Raw genomic sequence first — 20,269 nt, forward strand, 5'->3', positions numbered from 1 at the left:
TTCCTTCCGGGTCTAGAAAGAAGTGAATTATTGGAGAGTAGCTTCCATTCGACGGGATGAATGGTGTAGTTTTCTCACCTGTTTATAAGGAGGACACAATATGGTGGTGAGTATGCGTTGAGTAAATTATGGACACGTTTCGCCTCGGGAAACCGTAACGGGGTGATCGAAGACCGAATCGGTTTTCTTGATTGGTTCGGACAAAGAACAGAGTCCGAAAAAAGAAATAAGAAAGGAAAGAAAATGTAACAAAGATCGAAGAATGAGAGCCATGGAGAATGTAGTTCGATAGACGAGGGAAAAGAGGAAAGTGATAACAGGCGAATGGGCTGACCTTAAAGCAGGCAGTCCTGAGGAATACGACGACGGATAAGCGTCGGAAAAATAGAGAAACCATTCCGGCGACGTTGGTCGTCGATTTTCTTTGTATCGAATTACCTTTATACCTCGCAATTCTTCATCTCCATGCACTGCGACGCTCGTCTGCAGCCTTCTGCCTCGTCCTTTCTTCAACTGTTGACTTCGATTCGTTTGCCGATCGTCGGGAGTCGTTGAAGGCATCTCGAGAGTGTAACTCAACGCCGAAATCAAGTGTTTGTATTGCGTGATTGATCAGACGTGAGGCAATTGCGATGCTGATCGGTATTCCGAACCGCAGATAAAATCGAAAGGGAAAACCAACAGCCGCTGCCTCCTGAGCAATTGACGACTGGATCAAGGATTGCGGTGCGAATCCAAAGCCAAGCGTAACGCGCATCTCCTACGTACAACGTATAACGTATAACGTACAACGTACATATTGCGCCGAGGGATCGATGCTGGGACTGGTTTCCAATCCCGGACACGGAGATCATCGGGACACCGCTAGGGTCTCCCATAAATCTGGACCACAACGACAAAGGTCGTCCGTAGCTCACGTGACTCCGCTAGTGTGATTGCCTTTTTCTTTTCTCGCCGTAATGCCGCCCACATCTTCAAATATTTCGATATAATCCTTGAATCGAGACTTTCGCGGAATCGCGGCTGAAGGTGCAAGAATTTGGGACTTCAAAGGTAGGAAAACTGTTTCTGTGCGAACTTAAACGTCTTCTCAAATCTTCGTTTACTGCTAGTTTTTTTTTTTTTTTAGGCTAGGAGAAGTGGAGTAGATCGGAAAAAGTTGGTGTTTTCAATTTACACAGCGATATCTCTGCGGTGAAATTCAATATCCGTTTCTTTATTCTGTATAGCCATTCAAACTTGACGCTAACATCTGCATTGTGAAATTAGACAAGCGACATATGCCAGTGTATTACTGTAACTGGTTGCAACTATGCAGCCAACATCGTTGTTGTAGAAATCAAAGAACCGAGGAAATCTCGTTCGACAAATAACAATATGCATCGATGCACGATAACGTACGTTGCCGTTGGTGCGTTTGCATAGCATAAAGCCCCGGAGCGTAGGCAGGTACAGACCAGGTACACCTTTGTTCACCTACAAATAACGTGCATTTGGCATTCCATTCCCTGTGCAATGAGCGCGATTCTGGTCTGGCACGTGTAGCTATAACAGAAATGATTATTATTGATGGTCAGTGGAGTTCGAGTGTGTATGCCGAGAATGCGGATGGAGTGATGGATGAGTCCTGATATGCGGTGAATGAGGTGGGAATGTGAATGCATTTCACCTGAGTATCGTTGGAACTTGACCAAACCATGACAGCGATTTAAAGTTGAGTCCTTCTCTGTCCTCGGTGACTGATCGCAGGAGCTCGTCCTTCGGTGCTTTACGAAATTGGTATGAAAAATAAGGGTAGATTGTGGAAAAGGCGGGAAAGGACCGGAAGACTTTGCGTGCACGTCACGTTCATGCCTTCGTGATAACGACACGGGGCATTATCGAGAGTGGAATCCAGCCGAACTTTTTAAATATTCAAACCACGGTGAGTAGGCCAGATAATATCCGAGTTGAAAAATAAATTGGCTCACGCAATATTTCCCCGCAAGGCTTTGCACGCGTAACGAGTGTTGGAACGATTTTCAAACCTGTAGGTAAAATGGAGGAAAATTATGAAACAGTCGTTACGTTATTACTCGGCCAGATACAAAGGCGAAAAAACAAAACGTTTGCTCGATTAGCGATTAGCGTACACAATTGCGAATCGAGGTACTAGGAATCGCATTTCGCAGCGCTTCCGCTAATCGATCGTTCGAAAAAAGCTGCGACGTAGTTTTATCTCGGAAGGTGCACGGCAATTCGATATCTTGTTTCTAGGACGAACGGATTGACGATGCTGCGGCTGCTGAGATGCGCCGCGGGAAATGGATGAACCGAGTTGGGGTAAAAACACGTCCGGCAAAGATTGCTTTTTAGTAAAAACGCGAAGGTCGCTACCGCGGCAAATGGGGACAACGGGAGTTGGTTCCACGTCTCGGTAATTGCCGGCACACCTGCAGGCGTTGAAACACCCGGAATCGGACCAGTGTCCAACCACTAGGATGAGGTTGAAATTTCAAAGTTGAAAAGATTCGAAAGCACTGAATTCCGATTTTTTTACTCGCGAATGTTAAAGTAAAGAAATCAAACTTTGCCGAAGCATCAGAGTTTTGAATGGTCCGAAACCCGATGCTCAAAGTTTCGAAAATGCAACATTCCGAAAGAAGAAAATCCAGAAAGGGCGTAACTCCGACAAGTCAAAATTCCAAAAGTGAAACGTCGAAATTCGGAATGACCGAAGATTTTCAGTTCTGTGAATTTCTGGCTTCGTGAAATTTACTCACTTTGATCTCCATTTGTTTTGGATTTTCGATATTTTTAGGTTCGGAGTCCCGGTCACTCTGACTTTCGATTTTTCTAATTTTTTACACCCAATCGTTGAGTAAACTACGCTGTGTGAGTATATTTCAATTTTCGGAATTTCTCTCTATCGTAACTTGAATTTTCGGTATGAATCTTTCATTTCGACACCTTGAGCCGTCGGGTTTCCGACCATTTCAAATTTTGTTGTTTCGTATAAATTTTATTTATTCACTTCGAGTTTTGCCACTAAATAATTCAGAATTAAGCGCTTTCGGAACTTGAACCCCGCCCTGAACTACTGTCGTCAACATCCGAGAAAGCACAAACACCAGACAGGCTGATTGACTTGCGATGAGCTCTCAACTCCTCTCGAGTGCGCATTATACAGTTTGCATCACAGCTGCAAGCAGCCGGTCAATAGAATTTTGAAATCGGGTTACCCGAAGCCAAGCACCTCTCCCGTGTATCGAAGGTGATTTATCGATATCTCGGAAAACCTTCTGGAATATCTTATACATGTTTCACTGGTAAATGCCGTGACTCATGCGAATTTAAGTAGAGTTTTCTCAACTGTTGCGTGCGTGAGGAAGAAGGAACAAAACGGAAACCGCGAATCTTCGACTTTAGTGCCGGAAAACTTCGGATGGTTGAAAACGTCATGAATTCAATGGTTCGAATGGGAGAAGGGTAAGGTTTACATAAATCACCTTTACTAAACTTTGAAACTGGCGTTTTGGCTGCTACTAAGCGGGCTTTTTCTCTCCATTTCTTTTCTTCTTTTTTCCTTCTCTATTTCCTACTTTGCGATACCAGTAAAGAGCTTGAACTCATTTTTTACGATCGATTTTGAAAAAGCATTGTATCAATAAATATTTGAACGCGAAAATCGATTCTCTCGCACAGTCTGCAGTTTGTGTTTCCGTTTCTATCGAGACGGAAAAATTCATGTAGTTAAAAAATTCTTCGAAAACTGTGAAGGCTTCATAAATATTTAGTTGTTGAGAAATCCGACCTATCGAGGCTACACCTGCATTGTGCGAAATCTCGTCAAACAAGATCGGTGGCAAGCGATGTGGTGAACGCCGGTGGTTTTAATCAGGCGGATTACGAGGGTTTAAGCAAGACCAATACACGTCAGGTCTGAATATGTGTTTGCATTTTCTCTCCTGAATGTCAGCATGTGTCAGCAACGGCTCAATATTCCGTTGTGACAAAGCTTACCGCGCGATTCCGGCCAATCCCACGATATTACTTTTGTGCACGTCAGGTATGCAGATAGCGTGAAACTACGTCGAGTTACTGTACTTCCATACTAATTATACCTGGTACGTCATTCTCATTCGAATATTGGTAGTGATACGAAATAAATAAGGAGGTAGGATATTAATTAAGAGCATTGTGATGCCAAATGAATAACCAACTTGGGCGGAGAGCGGATGCTTACGCAACGCCACGTATAGACGTTTCCTTTGAAGATGTGGATGTTATTTTGAAACGGCATTTTCCATCCGAAATTCAGTTCACGAATGAAAATATTTATCTCCCGCGATGAATATTTGTTTTTCCAATGAGGCCGTCATTCATCTAATATCGATACTTCCAAACGTAAAAAAAACTTCGTAAAGAAAGAAATAAGGGAAGAAAAAAGAAAATCCTTTGCCTGTCGAGCTGATAGTATAATTCGAAAGAATTGACTGCTCGAGTCTCTTTATCATGTCAGCAGCTGTGAAACGCCTGCGTCTTCATAGAAGCATAAATAATTTTAACGCGTAAAACGACCAGTTCATAGAATTAAATTTCGCGAATATTAGACCACCGTTAACTCTTACTACATGGCGATAAAGCTTCGATGAAAGAGAGCTAAAGCTGCTGGACTGCGACCGTAATCAGCTTGAATACTTATCGAGTTATATTCAAACGAGCTTAGGTCGTTTCTACAGTGCTAATTGCATTCTACCGCAAGCTCGGTTACGAAACTACTACATTATTTCTGCCCCAGTGGGCTCGACGACGTTCTTCGGTACGTCTTACCCGGGATCGTCCAGCGTCTTCATAAATCAATATAGAACGGTGAGCAGTGTGATTTGAATTTCAAATGCAGATCATATTTCGCGCTGCGATGCACCAAAGCCTGGATAATGAAATCCCCGGCGAGAAGCTTTCTGGGTAGGTAAAAGTTTACGATGCATGGTTATTTTTTCGCGCGATTATTTGACGACGACGATATTGAACCGGCTTTGTTTCATAGCTGGAAATGTTTTTTCTCCTCTGTTTCACCTTCGGAGTCTTTATAGCAGCCGTTTCCATCTCTCCGTATCTTCCGCGTGCGAAAGGTCGACAAGAAAAGTTAAAATGGGAGATCAAGCGCGGTGCACTCAGCTGCCGTTGGTGTTGCCCGCGTGCACTTTGCACTCACGATCAACTTGGATGTGCGCATTTCCTGTGTCAAATGAAACCGTATTCTCGACATAGGACAAACGTAATCTAGGATACACCGTGGTACATTGTCAGCTGTGGTAGTTGAGACGACACCCTTTGCAGCAACGGCTGTAAACCTGGTCCGCCCAACAACGTACATACATATATAGGGTATTCGTTGAAAGACCTGGAGGGTTAACGACCAGACAATGGTAGACGTTGTTTCTTCTCCACTCGCTGCTGAGCTCCTAGTTTTATCTTATATCGTTTTTTTTTGTGTTTCTTTTTCTCCGTCCTTCTTTCTTTCAATCATCGTTACGGAGCTGTTAGCGGTGGGAATCTACCAGCGGAGAATCACTGAAGATAACCTTAAGGCTATAAAAAACAGTCTGAGATCATTTTCGAGATGCCTTCATTTTCCAGTTCTGCCAATAGCGAAAAGGGTTAGTTATTATTAGGTTGCATCGGGGTATTTCTTGAGGAATTTGATGCACGCCTGTTTGTCGCAAGCTCGAAACAATAACTAGGTCTACTCCGGAACTGGTACAGTGGATTCCTTTAAGCCTGCACGAAGTATATCTCCGTAGAATACGGCATGAATATACTTTGTGTAACACGCTTCTCCACCTAAAGAGATAGAGTGTTAAATCCATTCCTCGGGGCATCGAGGCACGCGTACTTCAAACGTTAAATATTTGAAGAAAACTCAGTCAGACACTGTATTTAACCGACAGAAAACCGCATGAGCCGGGCATAACGAACTTTGAGGAATGAAGAAAGCTCTTTTCACGTACTCTTTTACTTTATATATCATACGTACGCAGTGGGATAAGAATTGGGGTGAGTTTTTCGCACAATTTCAGAATCGAAGCAGTTTTACTCGATTAAACAATATAAACAAATAGCTGATTTTTTACTTCTTCAAATAATGAACCGAACAGTAAGTAGTTTGGAAAACTCGTTTATTCGAATTTTCTCATAAAGGGAAAAGTTAGGCGTGATAGTTCATTTTTAGAAGGAATTTGATTTGGCCTTGTATTTTCTCTATTCCCGGATTTCGAATCAGAAACACTGTGCGGAGTATAGAAATTCAGACTTTACAGCTCTGAATAGGAATCATCTCATTTTTCCATTCTCTATCCAAACAGCCTTCTGCGTATATATTTGCACTCGGCGACCTTGAGTGTAAAAGGATTTCATTTTATCCGCTATCTGCAACGAGATGGAACTGAAGCGGATTTCGCACGTTTCTGCCATCGATGTTTGCGAAACTAACGCAAAGCTCCTCAAGGTTTTCAGGCAGACAGACTGACTCTTGGGTGTTTTCAGGTATAACCGAAATTGAGCTCGAAACCTGATCAGGATTATCTCAACTGTCATTTCATTCCAAATCGCAGATACGGTTTAGAGTTCGATGCGTAATTTCCGCATTTGTTCGCTCATGAATATGCGGATTGTGGTTAATCGAGTTCGCCGTCAATGATCAAGGCATTCGTCGGATTAATTGGTGTCATTGAAGATAAGTGTCGTGCGATACCGAATGAGAAATCCCGCAGTGATTGATGATTCAACGAGTTTGTTCGTGAGATCGTCGGAGGTAGATTGACTGATTGATGCCTGTTCGTCTCCGAGATTTCAGGCGGAAGGTGTCGGAGATATAAAGTGATTGACAAGTGGATAGAGGAGGATGGGAATCCCCTTGATGTAGAAGCCGCATTCTTCTTCTCCGATGTCACTCGTCTAACGTTTCCAATCAAGATAAATCCCTCGGAGTTGTTCTGGCTCAGTTGTCGCATAGCAGCAAGCCCGGACCTAAAGTACCTAACAAGTAGGTATAAGTATCCCGACTCTACTAGAACCAATCGGAGCCGGAGAATCGACTGGAGAAGTGTTTGCACAAGGGCTGTAATCACCCCGTTGATGGCACGGCCGCATGCTACTTCTGCAGAAAATAGATTTCAATATTTCACGAGGCACATGTATCGCCGGCCAGTTGCATATCGATCGAAAACACGAGTTATAACACTCTTGTATATAGACGACGGCCGATTGTAGGTACGTCTCTAGACTGTTTCGAATTACGTCGAGTAATTCATAGGTAGCATATACCTTGTGTACCCTTCCATGCCCTTGTGTATCTCGAGTGTGATTAGCAAGAATTCATAAGCAGTCGTTCTTTACGAGGCGGTCGTAAACCTGCATCGATATACGACTAGGTAATGAACTCGTCTAGACTGACGAGATTTTAATTAAGCTTCGAGGAGTCGTAATATTATAAAATCCGTTGGTTTTTTCACCCCAATGAATTCGCAGCGCTGTGAATACGACGAAGCGAGGATGAGGTAAGGATATTTGCGGCTTTTTCATGTGTTTGGGATTTAAAGAAACGATGAAACGGATAAAACGAACATTGGATAAATGAATTTGAAACGGTTCCCTTTCTCACTTTCACAGATTTCATTCGCCGTCCAAAAAAATCCGAGAGAGCGATAAATCAGTCGTAGCTACGTATAATCGACGTATAAATTGGAGATAAACAGAGTTACGATTTATCTGGACGGCTTCTGCACGCAGGAAGATTATCGAGGTGCACAATGGACGTTTGGGAACATTAATCGTTCGGAAGATTTGAATCTCGGTATTATAAATCGTGAAAATTGAACTCCTACGATTACGGAGAAAAATGAGAGTGTGGCAGAGCGTAGACGGATGATGAAAGGACCTCCTCCTTTCTGAAGCATCACGTCGAAGGAAACGGCGTAAAATTCCATCATTTGATCGTCTCCTCTTTTTACGAGGAGATGTTTTGAATACGAGGCGAAGTACCCAGCACGGCCATACATTACAGGCTTGATTTCTCGGGACGCGACCATTTCGCATGACAAATGTTCCCACTTCTCGTCAGTCATTAGCTACAGTGATGAGCGGAGTGAAAATGGAACGTGGAAAGAACTGACAAGGAAGGTATCCCAGGTCGATCTCTCTGATTTAATTAGTTTTGTAACATTTTATAGTAGACTAAAAACTAATCGATACGTATCGTTGGGTTTCCACTTTTGGGGGTTGTGAAATATTTTTTGTATTAGTAATTGGTCTACTACAACATGTTACAAAACAAATCAATTGGGAGCGATCAACCTGGGAAAACTTCCTTGTCAGATTCAAATCAAACGTGTTCTTTATGTATTGCAAATGAAATCACGTGCAGGTGCTACACTCTTAACAGCTGGTCAACTTTTCTTGAAATCGTGAAATTTCAACCATCAACCACTCAACAAAACATCAATGTAATTACCAAAGCTGAAGCGGAAATTCGATAAGCAATGCTTACAAGTACCTACTACATCGTCCAAGACAATGAGAATCTCACCAGAGATACGGGAACAGGTACAATCTCTTCCACGCCATACCCAAAGCCCTTATGCTGGTATAATTTAGTCACAACAGGCCATAACGACGCCAATTAAATTCTCCCGTGACTCGTGCTAATCTCAGATGTACCAAGACAATGCATTCTCCCCGCGTCTGGATCAGAAACAAACGTGAAGTGATCGGTTTCCAGTTAAGACCGACTCTATTCAGGCCTTTATCCCCCATGGCAGGCTTCATCGTGTTGCCATTATTCACTGGGAAATGGACTCGTCCCATCAGGAAAAGGGAGATACACGTGGTTCGCACAGTGAATTCCATCGTTCTCCATCCGACGCAGATTCGAACCAAACCGGGAAATTGGAACTGACAATGTCCTCGAAGGTTCTCCGGTTTTTCTTGTTACGTAACGTAAGAGGCATACGAGAGTATGGAGATTGCGTGTTTATTCAGCTCGAAGTTGCCGCGGTTGTTATTCCCATGCGGTATATCGACGAAAGCTCAGGTTCCAGCGCAGTCTGTCCTGGCAAACGTGTTCCAACGAACAAAGGACCAAGTATGCTCTTGAAAAGTCGATGGATTATAAGGATTGATATGGGTCGGTGACACGCACCTGTCACCCATTCGCCTGCGGACTTAAACAATGAGCATATATCGTTACTCACCGACCCAGAGAGTGCATCATCACTTGCTGATCCAGACAGCGTAATTTAACTTGCGGAATCAGGAATGAGTAAAAGCAGACGTCCCCTGACTGAGTTCCAGCGATTATGCAACGCGGAATTTCCACTTCAGTCCGATTGTTAGGGACATAGCTTTTGTCGTTTCGATACGCGGTTCGTCCATGAGAAATGTAGGAAGAGATCGATCTGAGGGTCCGTCAAGTTGACACCACCAGCCTTGTCAGTTGCGGTTATCAAGATAATAGATCAAGGTTGCGAGCCTCGCTTGCCTGCATGTCTATTCCGCGCCCCTGTAATCGGAGATTAACTTGTTTCAATTCCCGCCGCGACGGCGCGTGTATATTTGTACTTTGGGACCGATCGAAGCCCGATGGATCCTGCTGATTCGAAATGGTTGTCCCAAAAGGGATGTGAAAAAAGGAAACGAGGAAAACTCGGCGATGTTAAGCCTCGGTTCTATCCTCGAGACCTTGAGAAATCCAAGTGCCAAAGGCCACAAGGTTTCACTGAACGAAGATTTATTTCAAGAATTTAATGGACTCTGGGCTCGATATGGTAGTCAGGTATCGATAAACGATGAGAACTTCAAGCTCGTTAACAAAGTTGAACTTTTAATCTGTGTCTCGTTCTTTCGCGGTGGATAATACCACGTTTGCTCTTCACCTCGTTCTCCATTCGGCTGAAAAAATTATAAGATCACGCGGTAACCTGGTCACTGTAAAGACCATAATCACTTGTCCGATTCAATTCGCTACATTACACCAATTGTCCAAATCATTACCTTTCGCCTGGCTAATGCTAATTTGCAAATCAGATCACGTTCTGACATAGAAAAAGAGAAGTTAAATCAACACGCTATTGCGAAACGAAATAGGTGTTCTAAACTTAACCTACTTACAAACTGGAAGAAGAATTTACTCTCCAAGTTTTTCGACATTCCAAAGTCATCACCAGTTTTTCATTCGCAAGCTCAAATTTCACACCAAATTTGGTTTATTCAAGTTTGTCGCAGTAATGAGCTACTCCCAATCCCGATTGGCTGAGAAGGTAAGAGTTCGAAATCACGAAACACTTGTGACGTAGATCGCACGTTGCGTTGGGCCGAGTGAGGCGCGCGCGCGTGTTTATTCGGCATGTGTGGGGCTAACTGGTCTACAATAATTGTATGATTGTGGGAGACTATATTAAGCTTAACTAAGTCACTATTTATATGAGTGCGGACCCGGCAAATCTCTTACTCATCGCCAGACGGCGGATAAGCCCACGTTGCGAAACGTCGAGTCTTTCTATATAGAATTGCAAGTAACAAGAAAAGGAACAACAAACCGCACTGTTTACAGTTTGTTTGTTTCATTTCGTTGTTGCGTTCTTTCACTCGGTTTTCAATTTCTCGACAGATCAGCGAACGATCACTGATCACTGATCAGCTCTTACATCGAGGTCGTTGCGATTGAAATGCATTGAAATTTGAATGCGATGTAAAACGAAATGAAAAAATAAGAATAAAAAAAATCATGATTCAAGAAGCTCGTAAATTTTCAACGAAAATTACTGCGTAATTTCAAACGCAAAAAACTAATCTTCCGAACGTGTGTTATCGACGAACGTATTTTAGGGGAATTTTTTTTCTAACCTGTTGATTCTAAGCCCCCGCGAAAACTTTGCTCCGCATAAATTAAGCATTATACGTATGGATATTTCTGATGAAATGGAAAATCTAGTGGGAATTAGCAGAGGCATGTGTAGGGACAGTGATTGAAATAAAAAAAATTATTTACCGTATAGTGATAAAATCAAACTATTTGTACGATTGGAGCAGAGATAAAAAGGAAGAATAATAAACACTCGAACAATAGTGCAAATCATAGTGCTGCCACGGTGTGTTTGCGGTATAAATGGCATTGGTTAAACCGATTTTGGCAGACAGGATGGAGAAAGGACTGGGGTGAGTTGATAAAGTTCTTTCAAACGTAATTTGTGCAATCAGTGTGCTTGCAGCAAAATTTATTCGCATGTAATTTCATTCGTTCATTTGCGATTGAGTAGTTTACAAAGGAAGAATTTATAAATCATTTGCATAATTTCGAAAATTGTGTTTAATCAGTTGCTGATTGGAATTTGCAAAGAATAGTGGAACGCAGGTATTAGGAAATAAAACTAAAATCTAAAAGACACTTTGTTCTAATTCAATGTACAAACTAATCAATCAACTGCTTTTGATCGTAGGTATATAAATAAAAAATATGAGATGGCAGAAACTGTTCCAAATGCATGACGATTAAGTCAAATTGTATATTGATTGCATTTTCAATAATATAATTACAAACAGCGTCAGAATCGCACGTGCGGAAAAGAATTTCCGTGACAAAGTATCGAGAAGTGATTTGAAATTTTTCATCCTGATTTTTCCATTCTATATAGACACCACGCACAAATGCTCCTGAATTCCGGCTTCCCGAGAGTTCTCGGACCAATCACGAAGAAAGGTGGAGAGAAAGTGTTTCCAGGAAGGAAACACGGAGCACACATCAGCGTCGTCGCAACGAAACATCAGTATTCCTCAAATCCCAGAGGGGTATTCGCTCAGGTACCTTTACGATTTTTTTCACGGCCTTTTCTCACTCGACTGTTGTTCAGGCTATTCGCGTTTTCACGCTGCTTGCAATTTTTCGCACGAAAAAGTGAGGCAAATGGTCCACTAAAAGCGTTACTCTTTTTACGAGACTTTTCGCCTCAGGACGGTTATATTGCCGGTGGAAAATAGCTATGATATTATTGCTGCATATATTCTACGAGCTAAACGACAGGTGGGTATAAAGAATTGACTGAAACTAGTTTCGCGCTGGAGAAAATATCATTGATATCGCAATAAAAATTAATTAATTATTTTCATTGTAATTGTCGCGATAATATTGTAGTTTACGGTTCTCGAAAGCTCGTTTTTTGTTTTTCTTTTTTTGGTACCAGTGAAGAAAAGAATTTGAAAAGTCGTTGGTACAATCGAACTTGAATATTAATTGCGGCGTTCAAGCAGTTTAATTTCGTTTTCATTCATCAATATCTATATTCTATAGGAAAGCAAATTACAAATTGAAAATATATATAGTAATTGATTATAATTAATGCAAACACGTTTATGTAGTTTGCTGGTAAAATGTGTATATTTTCCTTGGAACGAGAAAATCTGAAATGAAGAAATCTAAATACGATTTCTAACCAAGTAGAAAAGCAGTAGTTATAAGAACTTCGCGTTGTGCTACATTTCTAGACGAAATCGCAATTTCTCAGTGAAAGTTCTTCGGCGTTAGGACCGCTTGAAGCTATTTAAGAAAATCCTGGAGAATACATTTGAGATCTCTGAAATCCCAGCACTCTGGGCAAGAGCAATGGTATTCAATAAGTGCTTCTACTTCGGGCGCTTAAACGTGAAGGACGTTAAGCTGCTTTTAAAAAATTCACCATCACGATTCCACCTAAAGTCCAAGATGAAGCTTTCCAAAGAGCTTGTAAATCCGAGATATACAAGATTCATCTTAAAGTACAGTTTCAATTAGAGCTTTACCCGCCATAGCGGCGACGAATCTTTCCCACATTAATCAGAAACCCCCGCAATGCGTATAATACAACTGTTGATTGAATTGAGCAGGCAGCCAACGCGAACAAACTTCATCCAGAGATATTACTCGATTTAGTTAACCCAACTTATTCATACCCTCTCACAGTCGAATAGTTAAGTGCTTGACTAATGAAGCACAGATCTAATTTCAAGACTGAAAAAATATCATCAGCATGATGGAATGTAAGTTTTACTACTTGACGTCTATCCAAGTTATGACAAAATTCCATAAATGATGAATTCACTTAGCTAATTCGTGTTCCTTTAGACAACTTTTCATGACTTCGGCTACGACTTTAACAACAAAGATAAATCAACTCTCATATGTTGATTGAATTCTTCAAAACTGGAACACGTTTCAACTTTATTGCTTGGGCCGAAGCGTTTTCGCGCCCTTCGACACTGAGGCGTCAAAGGAGGTTTGTGAAGACAAGGGACGCGGTTCAATCCGGTTGGAGTAAAGTGTATCCTTAAGGTCGTTAGAGTTTATTGTGTCATTTCATCTAGCCCCCGGGATTCATTTCATCTTATCCCAACCACGAATTGCGTGAGATATTTTCTTCAAAAACTTGATCCGCCACACTCAAGGTTTACCGAGTCACTCAACGTGCCCCAAAACGAGGCATCAAACGCGTTCCAACCCTTCGCCAGGAAATATAATCAGCAACTCTTGCATAAAGCGCGGTGGATGATAATTATAGGTTATACGGGGGTGCTTAGAATATGCTCTCACTATATCTTGAATCTCGTTACCATGTTTACCAATTTTCCCCAGCTGTCCGTAAGCCTCAATTTCCGGAAGCGTCACTCGACGAGAGCTTTTCCCGCACATCCATGACGCACATGTTACCTACATAGACGAGCACACGACGACACTCCCTCAAATTATCATCACCATCATCTTCGTCGTCCGATCTTACCTCCTTTGAAATGCAAATGTTTGCATGTTTTTTCAGTGCCTCGTTACCGGAGCCGTGCTATTACTCACGGCCGGATGTGGTATGCCGATAGGATACAGCGCCATACTTCTTCCAAAACTTGCTAAAACGAACGGATCGTTGCAAGTGGACGAAGACCTGGGCTCGTGGATTGGTAAGTGATGAATGTTGCTCGATTTGTTCCTCTCGAACATGATTAAAATTTATAAGGGCGGCTGAGGAAAGGATCGGTTGGTTTTTGATCGCGTTTGGGGTTGACAAACGGTTGGTAATTAGCCGATGCACGGAAAGCACAGGAAGGCGAGGACTTTCGCCGTGGTACAAATGGTTGCACTGTATACTCGGAGATTAGTGAGTAACGATGTTATTTATTAGATCGCCGGAACCCTCTACTGGATGGTAAAATGACCGTTTAAAGTGGCAAAGAAATTCGCGATTGACCCACGCGTTGTGTGCGGACAGCGAACTTACTGACCCAGATATATTTTTTTCATTGGATAATATTGTCTCCAGCGACGATATTATAGTAATTCATCTTCCCCTGCCGCCCGGCTGTACCGCCTGTCGGTAGGTACTGACTAAGAGGTTGACGATTCGCGAACGGCACTATACAACCCATTTGACAGCCGCGCGAAATTAGATATCTCCATACCATCCACGCCGACAAAGGAGTTTCGCGAAACGCCCCATTTCCCAGACTTTTCCCCAGGATCACCGCATCAGCAGCTTCCGGAGTCCCGGCGGTGGGACTTCCGACGGCGACGTGAATAACGGAGGGACGAAAAAACTGGAAATCATCGAGATTATGATCCCAGGACAACGTGCGACGGGCAATTGACGTCGGACCGAGTCATTGACACAGATACATGAATTCATTGAATAATTTCGTGCGGTCCTCTTGGGGCACGTGAAACGTCGGTACAACCGTCGGTACAGGTTTAAAATGCATTTATTTTCACCACCACGTTGTCAACTCGGTGTCACTGCTTCCAAGGGGTTAACGTTTCGTTATTTTCCTACCGAATTGATGCAAGCTCGGGTCACCCGCCAACGAGCGGCACGGCACGTCTCACTTGGTGTACCGAGGGTTCGCTAAATTCCCGATCAGGGGGTGAAACATTGAATGGAGCCTGAAGCCCCGCGCTAAAAACGATGAACGAGAAGCGTGCGAACGAACCGATCGAGTGGTTGATTTGCACTCATGTCATCGGGTAATTCTGGCTACACCACGTCTCCCCTTCGTTTATGGAATGGGGTTGTTTTTCAAATTTTTACGTCTTTCAGTCAGTCATTATTATCCCCGAGACTGGAACAATTTATGGATTTCTGCGAGAGTGTCTTATGTCACGTTTATCAAACGAAAGTACGACAGGATATGTAATTTCCAGTTTTCGTCGTGGAATCGGCCCAGCAATGGTCATTAAGGTTCCAGAATTATTGACGGAAAATTGACGGTCAGAGAATTTTCGAGGTTTAAAAGAATAAGGCAAGTGTCGTGTATTGTGGAAGGATCTGGAACCAAGGATCGGTGTGAATTGCGTTGTGTGTGCGTGTAGAGACGTTGCCAAAACCGGATACCCTGACCTACTGATCAAGCCTGATTTTTGCAAAGACAATTTAGCTATTAGTGTTAAGGGCGTTTTATTTCGTTCTTTCTATATGGCAGTGACAATTTGTCGTGCCGTTAGAATTGATTTACTTAAACGGATGTATTAACCAGCCCGCACCACCCATACGAGAAGCGTACAACGCGTAGGAAGGAAGTGAAATGTGTGTCAAGGTCAACGCATAATGCTTGACCTTCAAAACACTGTAACCACTTCTGCTTTTGCCCGGTATGCAATAATAGATTAATCCCAATTCCCAGTACGACGTACCTTTTATTATTAACGTAATACCGAGCGCAGTTGATGATCGTCCGGCTGAATGCAGTCACCAGCTATGGAGCCCTATAATACCCGTTGCACTTGATCTTTGATCGTGATCGTTTTTACCTTGTCCCTAAGCCGCGAACCACGCTCTAGGTCAACACTTGCGCAACTTATTGCATTGGACTGCATTTATTGCTACTGCAAGTGTGTGCAATAGATTGATTACACTGTTGCAAAGGCAACTGCAGATAATGGACAGTTGTGCCTTTTATACTTGATGATTGGATAAACAGGAACTTCATCAGTGAGGCAGACGCTTTAACGATTCTTACTTTCCACACCTCGAATGCAACTACAGTCATTTCACTGAACTTGTTCGGCTGTATATCATAATTATCCATCTATAGATCACTCTGCATTCTCATGGGACTCAAACTCCGATGTAATGTGTATATAAAAATACTTTTACCTCCAATGCGATAATCGCTCGTCATTTGACAATGAGACGCCTCCCTTCCTGTCGTTGCAGCGACAAACCGAGTCGAAGGCGTGTAATGGGTACTAACACGAAAGTTCATTACAGTCGTTTGAAATTTTTATCAAGCAGTGGGTAATTGAAAAAGTTATTAAAAGCTTTTGAGTTTCATTCGATGAATTCTTGAGTAATCGAGTTACGCTCCTCCGTCACGTCGTTCACTCTATGCCACCTCGCTTATATACTTGGCGCCGAACAGGCTACCTCCCTGCTTTTATTTCCCCTTTTCTACTCTTATTTCCTCACTTCTTCGTCACTATCTCTCAGGGAGTATCAGACTCTGGACCAAACTTGATTCTATCCAGGTCGCCATCAGAACCATTCAATCCTTTTCCGCGCTATTACGCGTTTACACCGCAGGGTGTCCTACTTGGATTCTTAATCGAGGACAAAAAACCCTTCAACACTCGGAGCGTCATAATAACTTCTAAAGACGGTTCTTCGATACATATTGAATTTCGGACAGATCGAGTGTTTCCAGTTCCACGATATCCTCACGTTTTTCTTCCTGAGTTTAAATCATATATTTCTGTCCAGAATTTCTCTAGAATATACGGTCAACGTGTAGTAACACAAAAAGAAACAACGCCACGTTGCTTCTGTCAAGAAAATAATACGAAGTGAAACTTCATTATAATTTTATCACAGTGAAAAAGATAAGATCGTAAAGATGAAAATCAAAAATAAATATGTGCTCAGTAAAACGTGAATTTTTATTGCATTTTCTCTGAATTGGAACATTGAACATCGGTGAAAACATTTTTCGTTTAAATTTCAACCAAATTCATTTTTCTTGCCCAGACGACAGATCAATGACATCAGACCCCTTTATGAAATCCTTTTACGTTTCCCACCGCAGTTGTTTTGGGTTTCCATCATGTTTGTTTATTTTTTCAGCCTCGGTACACAGTCTGGCTGCGCCGTTTGGCTCGCTGCTCTCGGGTCCCTTGATGGACGCGATTGGCAGACGAGGAGCGTTGCAAATATCTGCAATTCCGCTGGCCGTGGGTTGGATCGTTATGGGGTTGGCGCAGAACATAACGTGCATTATAGCCGGGAGAATAATGTCAGGATTCGCGGTTGGCCTCGTCGTTGTGCCCGGTCAGGTGAGTTGAGCATAATCACAGCTCGCGTCCTTACGGAGTTGACATTACCATTTTCCACCCACAAAAGCTTCTTCTCCCGCAAAGGCCGAAAGCCCTTCCGGCGTAAGCTTTGCCGCTTTTGCTAAAGCACAGCGGCTGCAGGAGGAATGCTTGACTCAAAGGTGAAGAAAGAATAAAAAACAACTTCATTCCGACAGGTTCTTCTCGGCGAAATAGCGGATCCTGGCCTACGGGGCATCCTGGTCGGCGCACCCTTCGCCACCTATAGTTTCGGAATTCTCCTGGTATACGCCCTCGGCGCAAACTTCACGTGGAGAACCGTGGCCTTCTGCGGAATAATTCTCCCCGGTCTGGCTCTCGTCGCTCTTTGCCTCAGTCCTGAGAGCCCCGTGTGGCTTGTCAGGCGGCGGAAAACCGAGGCTGCCAGAAAAGCTCTATCATGGTTTCGCGGTGCGGACGTGATGCAGGTAAGCCAGCAGCGATCACTATCTCCTCACTATTACCGCGTGGCCAAAATTTTATCTCGGACTAATTGTAAGCAAGCTTTCGACAATTTTTTTTTTTCGACAATAAAGAATACCAAACAGTAAATTCATGATAAATAAATCTGTAAGATATAGAAGTTGGGTCGATATTTCGAATGACCGATATATCGAAGTTTCAATCATGCGAAAATAAAATAACAAAATATGAATTGTTCGAAAGTCAAGATTATTTTCCCTTGTTTGAAATTATTTCGATATATCGACTCTTCCAAGTTTTGACCTCACCCTAAAAGCTCTCCACTGTCTCAGGTGAAAACGGAAATGGCCCAACTTGAGTCGAGAGCCAGAGAAGACATCGCTCGAATATCATCAACGGCCACTTTGCGTCAGCAAGCATCATCGGCGTTGTCGAATATCCTGAGTCCCGGAGTCATCAAGCCTCTGGCGATAATAAATGTCTTCAATTTCCTCCAGATGTTGTCCGGAACATACGTTTTCGTCTTTTACGCCGTTGAATTCATCAGGGAAATGGGTAACGAATCAATCTTCACATCGAAAACATCTTCACCTCTTTTCAACAAATTCTCCTCTCTACTCAATAACTACTTCCCGCATGACAGCAGACGATGAATTTCCACGGTTTCCTTATTAACGGACAAACTTTGTCCCAATAATTCCGCAGAGGGTGACGGTGTGGATCACTATCTTGTGGCAGTAATCACGGCCGTTGTGAGGTTCGTTTTTTGCCTCGTCTCCTGCGTCCTGCTGCTCACCACGGGCCGAAGAGTTTTGGGAATCGTTTCTGCACTCGGAACAGCCGTCACATCATTGGTCCTGGCGGGATACCTGCTTGCCAGGAAAGGGCAGCCGACGACCGACGCAGATGTGAGTAATTCACGCTTGGCTCTTGACCCTCGTGATCCTCTTTATTTTTTCAAAACGCGAATAACTTCGGCGGAACCACGGATTGTGAGAAAAAGTTTTATTTGTAGCAGCTACACATACGTAGTCTGGGACTATTTTCATTTTTTACTATAACTAATTGTAGGTTTCGGAGGTGCGACAAAAAAATCTAGCATATAATGTATCGCTATTCTTTCAATTATCAGGGTGGCCACAAATTTTTGGAAATAAATTTTCATGGTATTTCCAGGTTTTCCAGGACCTAAAACCTAGTTTTCCCTAAAATTTTCTCGATTCTAGTCAGTTACTAAAACCTAAGTCGTCCACCTTATTAACTTTATAATCGATTCAAATTCAATTCAAATTGAAGATAATCATAATGTAGAAAAAAGTTAGTTTGAGCCAATTTCTTTCCTCGTCGGAAAGAAGTAAACTTGTTTCCTGAAAAAAAATGATTTCTAATTCCCATGATAGAAAACTGATATTTTCATTTTTTTTCCACGACCAAATTAAAAATCCCCCGACATTTCCATGTTTTCCAGGTTTTCCAAGTGTGTGACCACCCTGATTGTAGCCATTTGACCTTATTTTTAGCTTTGTATCTCAACTTTCAGTGCAAAAATAAATCGATGTTATCGAATAAAGTTTTTCTCGGCGTAATAAAAAGCATTTTTCGAATTCGCAGATGTACGTAGTCGGCACCTGCATAATCGTTTATGTCAGCGCGAACACGGTGGGCCTTCTAACATTGCCGGGCCTGATGGTGGGTGAGCTTTTGCCCCAACACGCCCGGGGAATAGGCGGCGGTTGCACGTTCTTCCTGTTCAACTTGACTCTCTTCGGAGTGACAAAGGTCTTCCCAGGGGTGAGTGGAAATTTCCTAATTAGTCTAGAGAAACAGCGAAAGTCACGATCCAACGTGTTACTACCGGTGCAGAGCTGGGTAGGTTTGAACAGAAGCTTTGTTTCCAACCCCGAGGGAATTCTCGGCTCTGAACCGCGGTGAAACAATGTGCCTGTATACGTTACGCGATGAATCTCGATCTTTAAATTTATCCGTTTTCAAAAGTTCCCCCTCTTCGTCGTCTCATCGAATTCGATTTTTTAGGTCAAAGGCGCAATCGGCATGACTGGAATTTTCACGGTATTTGGCGCCTCGGCACTTTTGGAAGCTGTATTTGTCTACGTAGCGTTGCCGGAAGCGAAGGGGAGGACGCTTCAAGAGATAGAAGACTATTTCCAGGTGAGTCTCTCCGCTGTTGCCTAGTTCTTGATTTTTTTTTTTTTTTTTTTTTTTTTTCACTTCCTATTACCGCCCCTGTATTTAACTACATCGTGTGGTTGGTTTGTCCTTTTTCAGGAAGGAAATGTTCTCTGGGTTACGAGGAAGAAACAGCCAAAAATAAACTCGGCGACTACCCCTTTGGTCAATGTGTAACGCGTTCACGTGAAAATACATTTAATTTAGGCGGGGCCTGAGTATTATATTTTTATATAATAGACATATTGTAAATAGAGGTGAAAATTTTTGCTGTGCGAACATTTGGCCAAATAATTTATAGAA

At 42.7% G+C, this 20,269-nt stretch overlaps 1 protein-coding gene across 4 annotated transcripts; it reads left to right on the forward strand.

The window, feature by feature from the left end:
- Positions 1–3,088: 3,088 nt before the first annotated feature.
- On the forward strand, positions 3,089–20,269 carry LOC124405805 (facilitated trehalose transporter Tret1-2 homolog). Of its 4 annotated transcripts, XM_046881021.1 has the most exons (11): positions 3,090–3,468; positions 11,037–11,196; positions 11,673–11,838; positions 13,824–13,959; positions 17,109–17,317; positions 17,515–17,784; positions 18,112–18,334; positions 18,485–18,687; positions 19,391–19,570; positions 19,814–19,948; positions 20,066–20,269. In XM_046881021.1, exons 2-11 carry the CDS (start codon positions 11,147–11,149, stop codon positions 20,141–20,143), a joined length of 1,650 nt encoding a protein of 549 aa, XP_046736977.1. In that variant the 5' UTR covers positions 3,090–3,468; positions 11,037–11,146; the 3' UTR covers positions 20,144–20,269. The 4 variants fall into 4 exon arrangements, with proteins under 4 accessions (XP_046736978.1, XP_046736977.1, XP_046736976.1 ...); XM_046881022.1 differs by lacking the exon at positions 11,037–11,196 and having other exon boundaries at positions 3,089–3,468; XM_046881020.1 differs by lacking the exon at positions 3,090–3,468 and having other exon boundaries at positions 10,926–11,196.

This window comes from Diprion similis, chromosome 4 (assembly GCF_021155765.1).
Source record: "Diprion similis isolate iyDipSimi1 chromosome 4, iyDipSimi1.1, whole genome shotgun sequence".
NCBI classification, from domain to species: Eukaryota; Metazoa; Arthropoda; class Insecta; order Hymenoptera; family Diprionidae; genus Diprion; species Diprion similis.

Excerpts from the sequence above, each read along its gene's own strand:
- LOC124405805 (XM_046881021.1), top strand. The coding sequence starts at position 11,147 with ATGGCATTGGTTAAACCGATTTTGGCAGACAGGATGGAGAAAGGACTG. Across the intron at positions 11,839-13,823 it reads CCAGAGGGGTATTCGCTCAG|TGCCTCGTTACCGGAGCCGT; the intron begins GTACCTTTACGA and ends ATGTTTTTTCAG. Across the intron at positions 17,785-18,111 it reads GCGGTGCGGACGTGATGCAG|GTGAAAACGGAAATGGCCCA; the intron begins GTAAGCCAGCAG and ends CCACTGTCTCAG.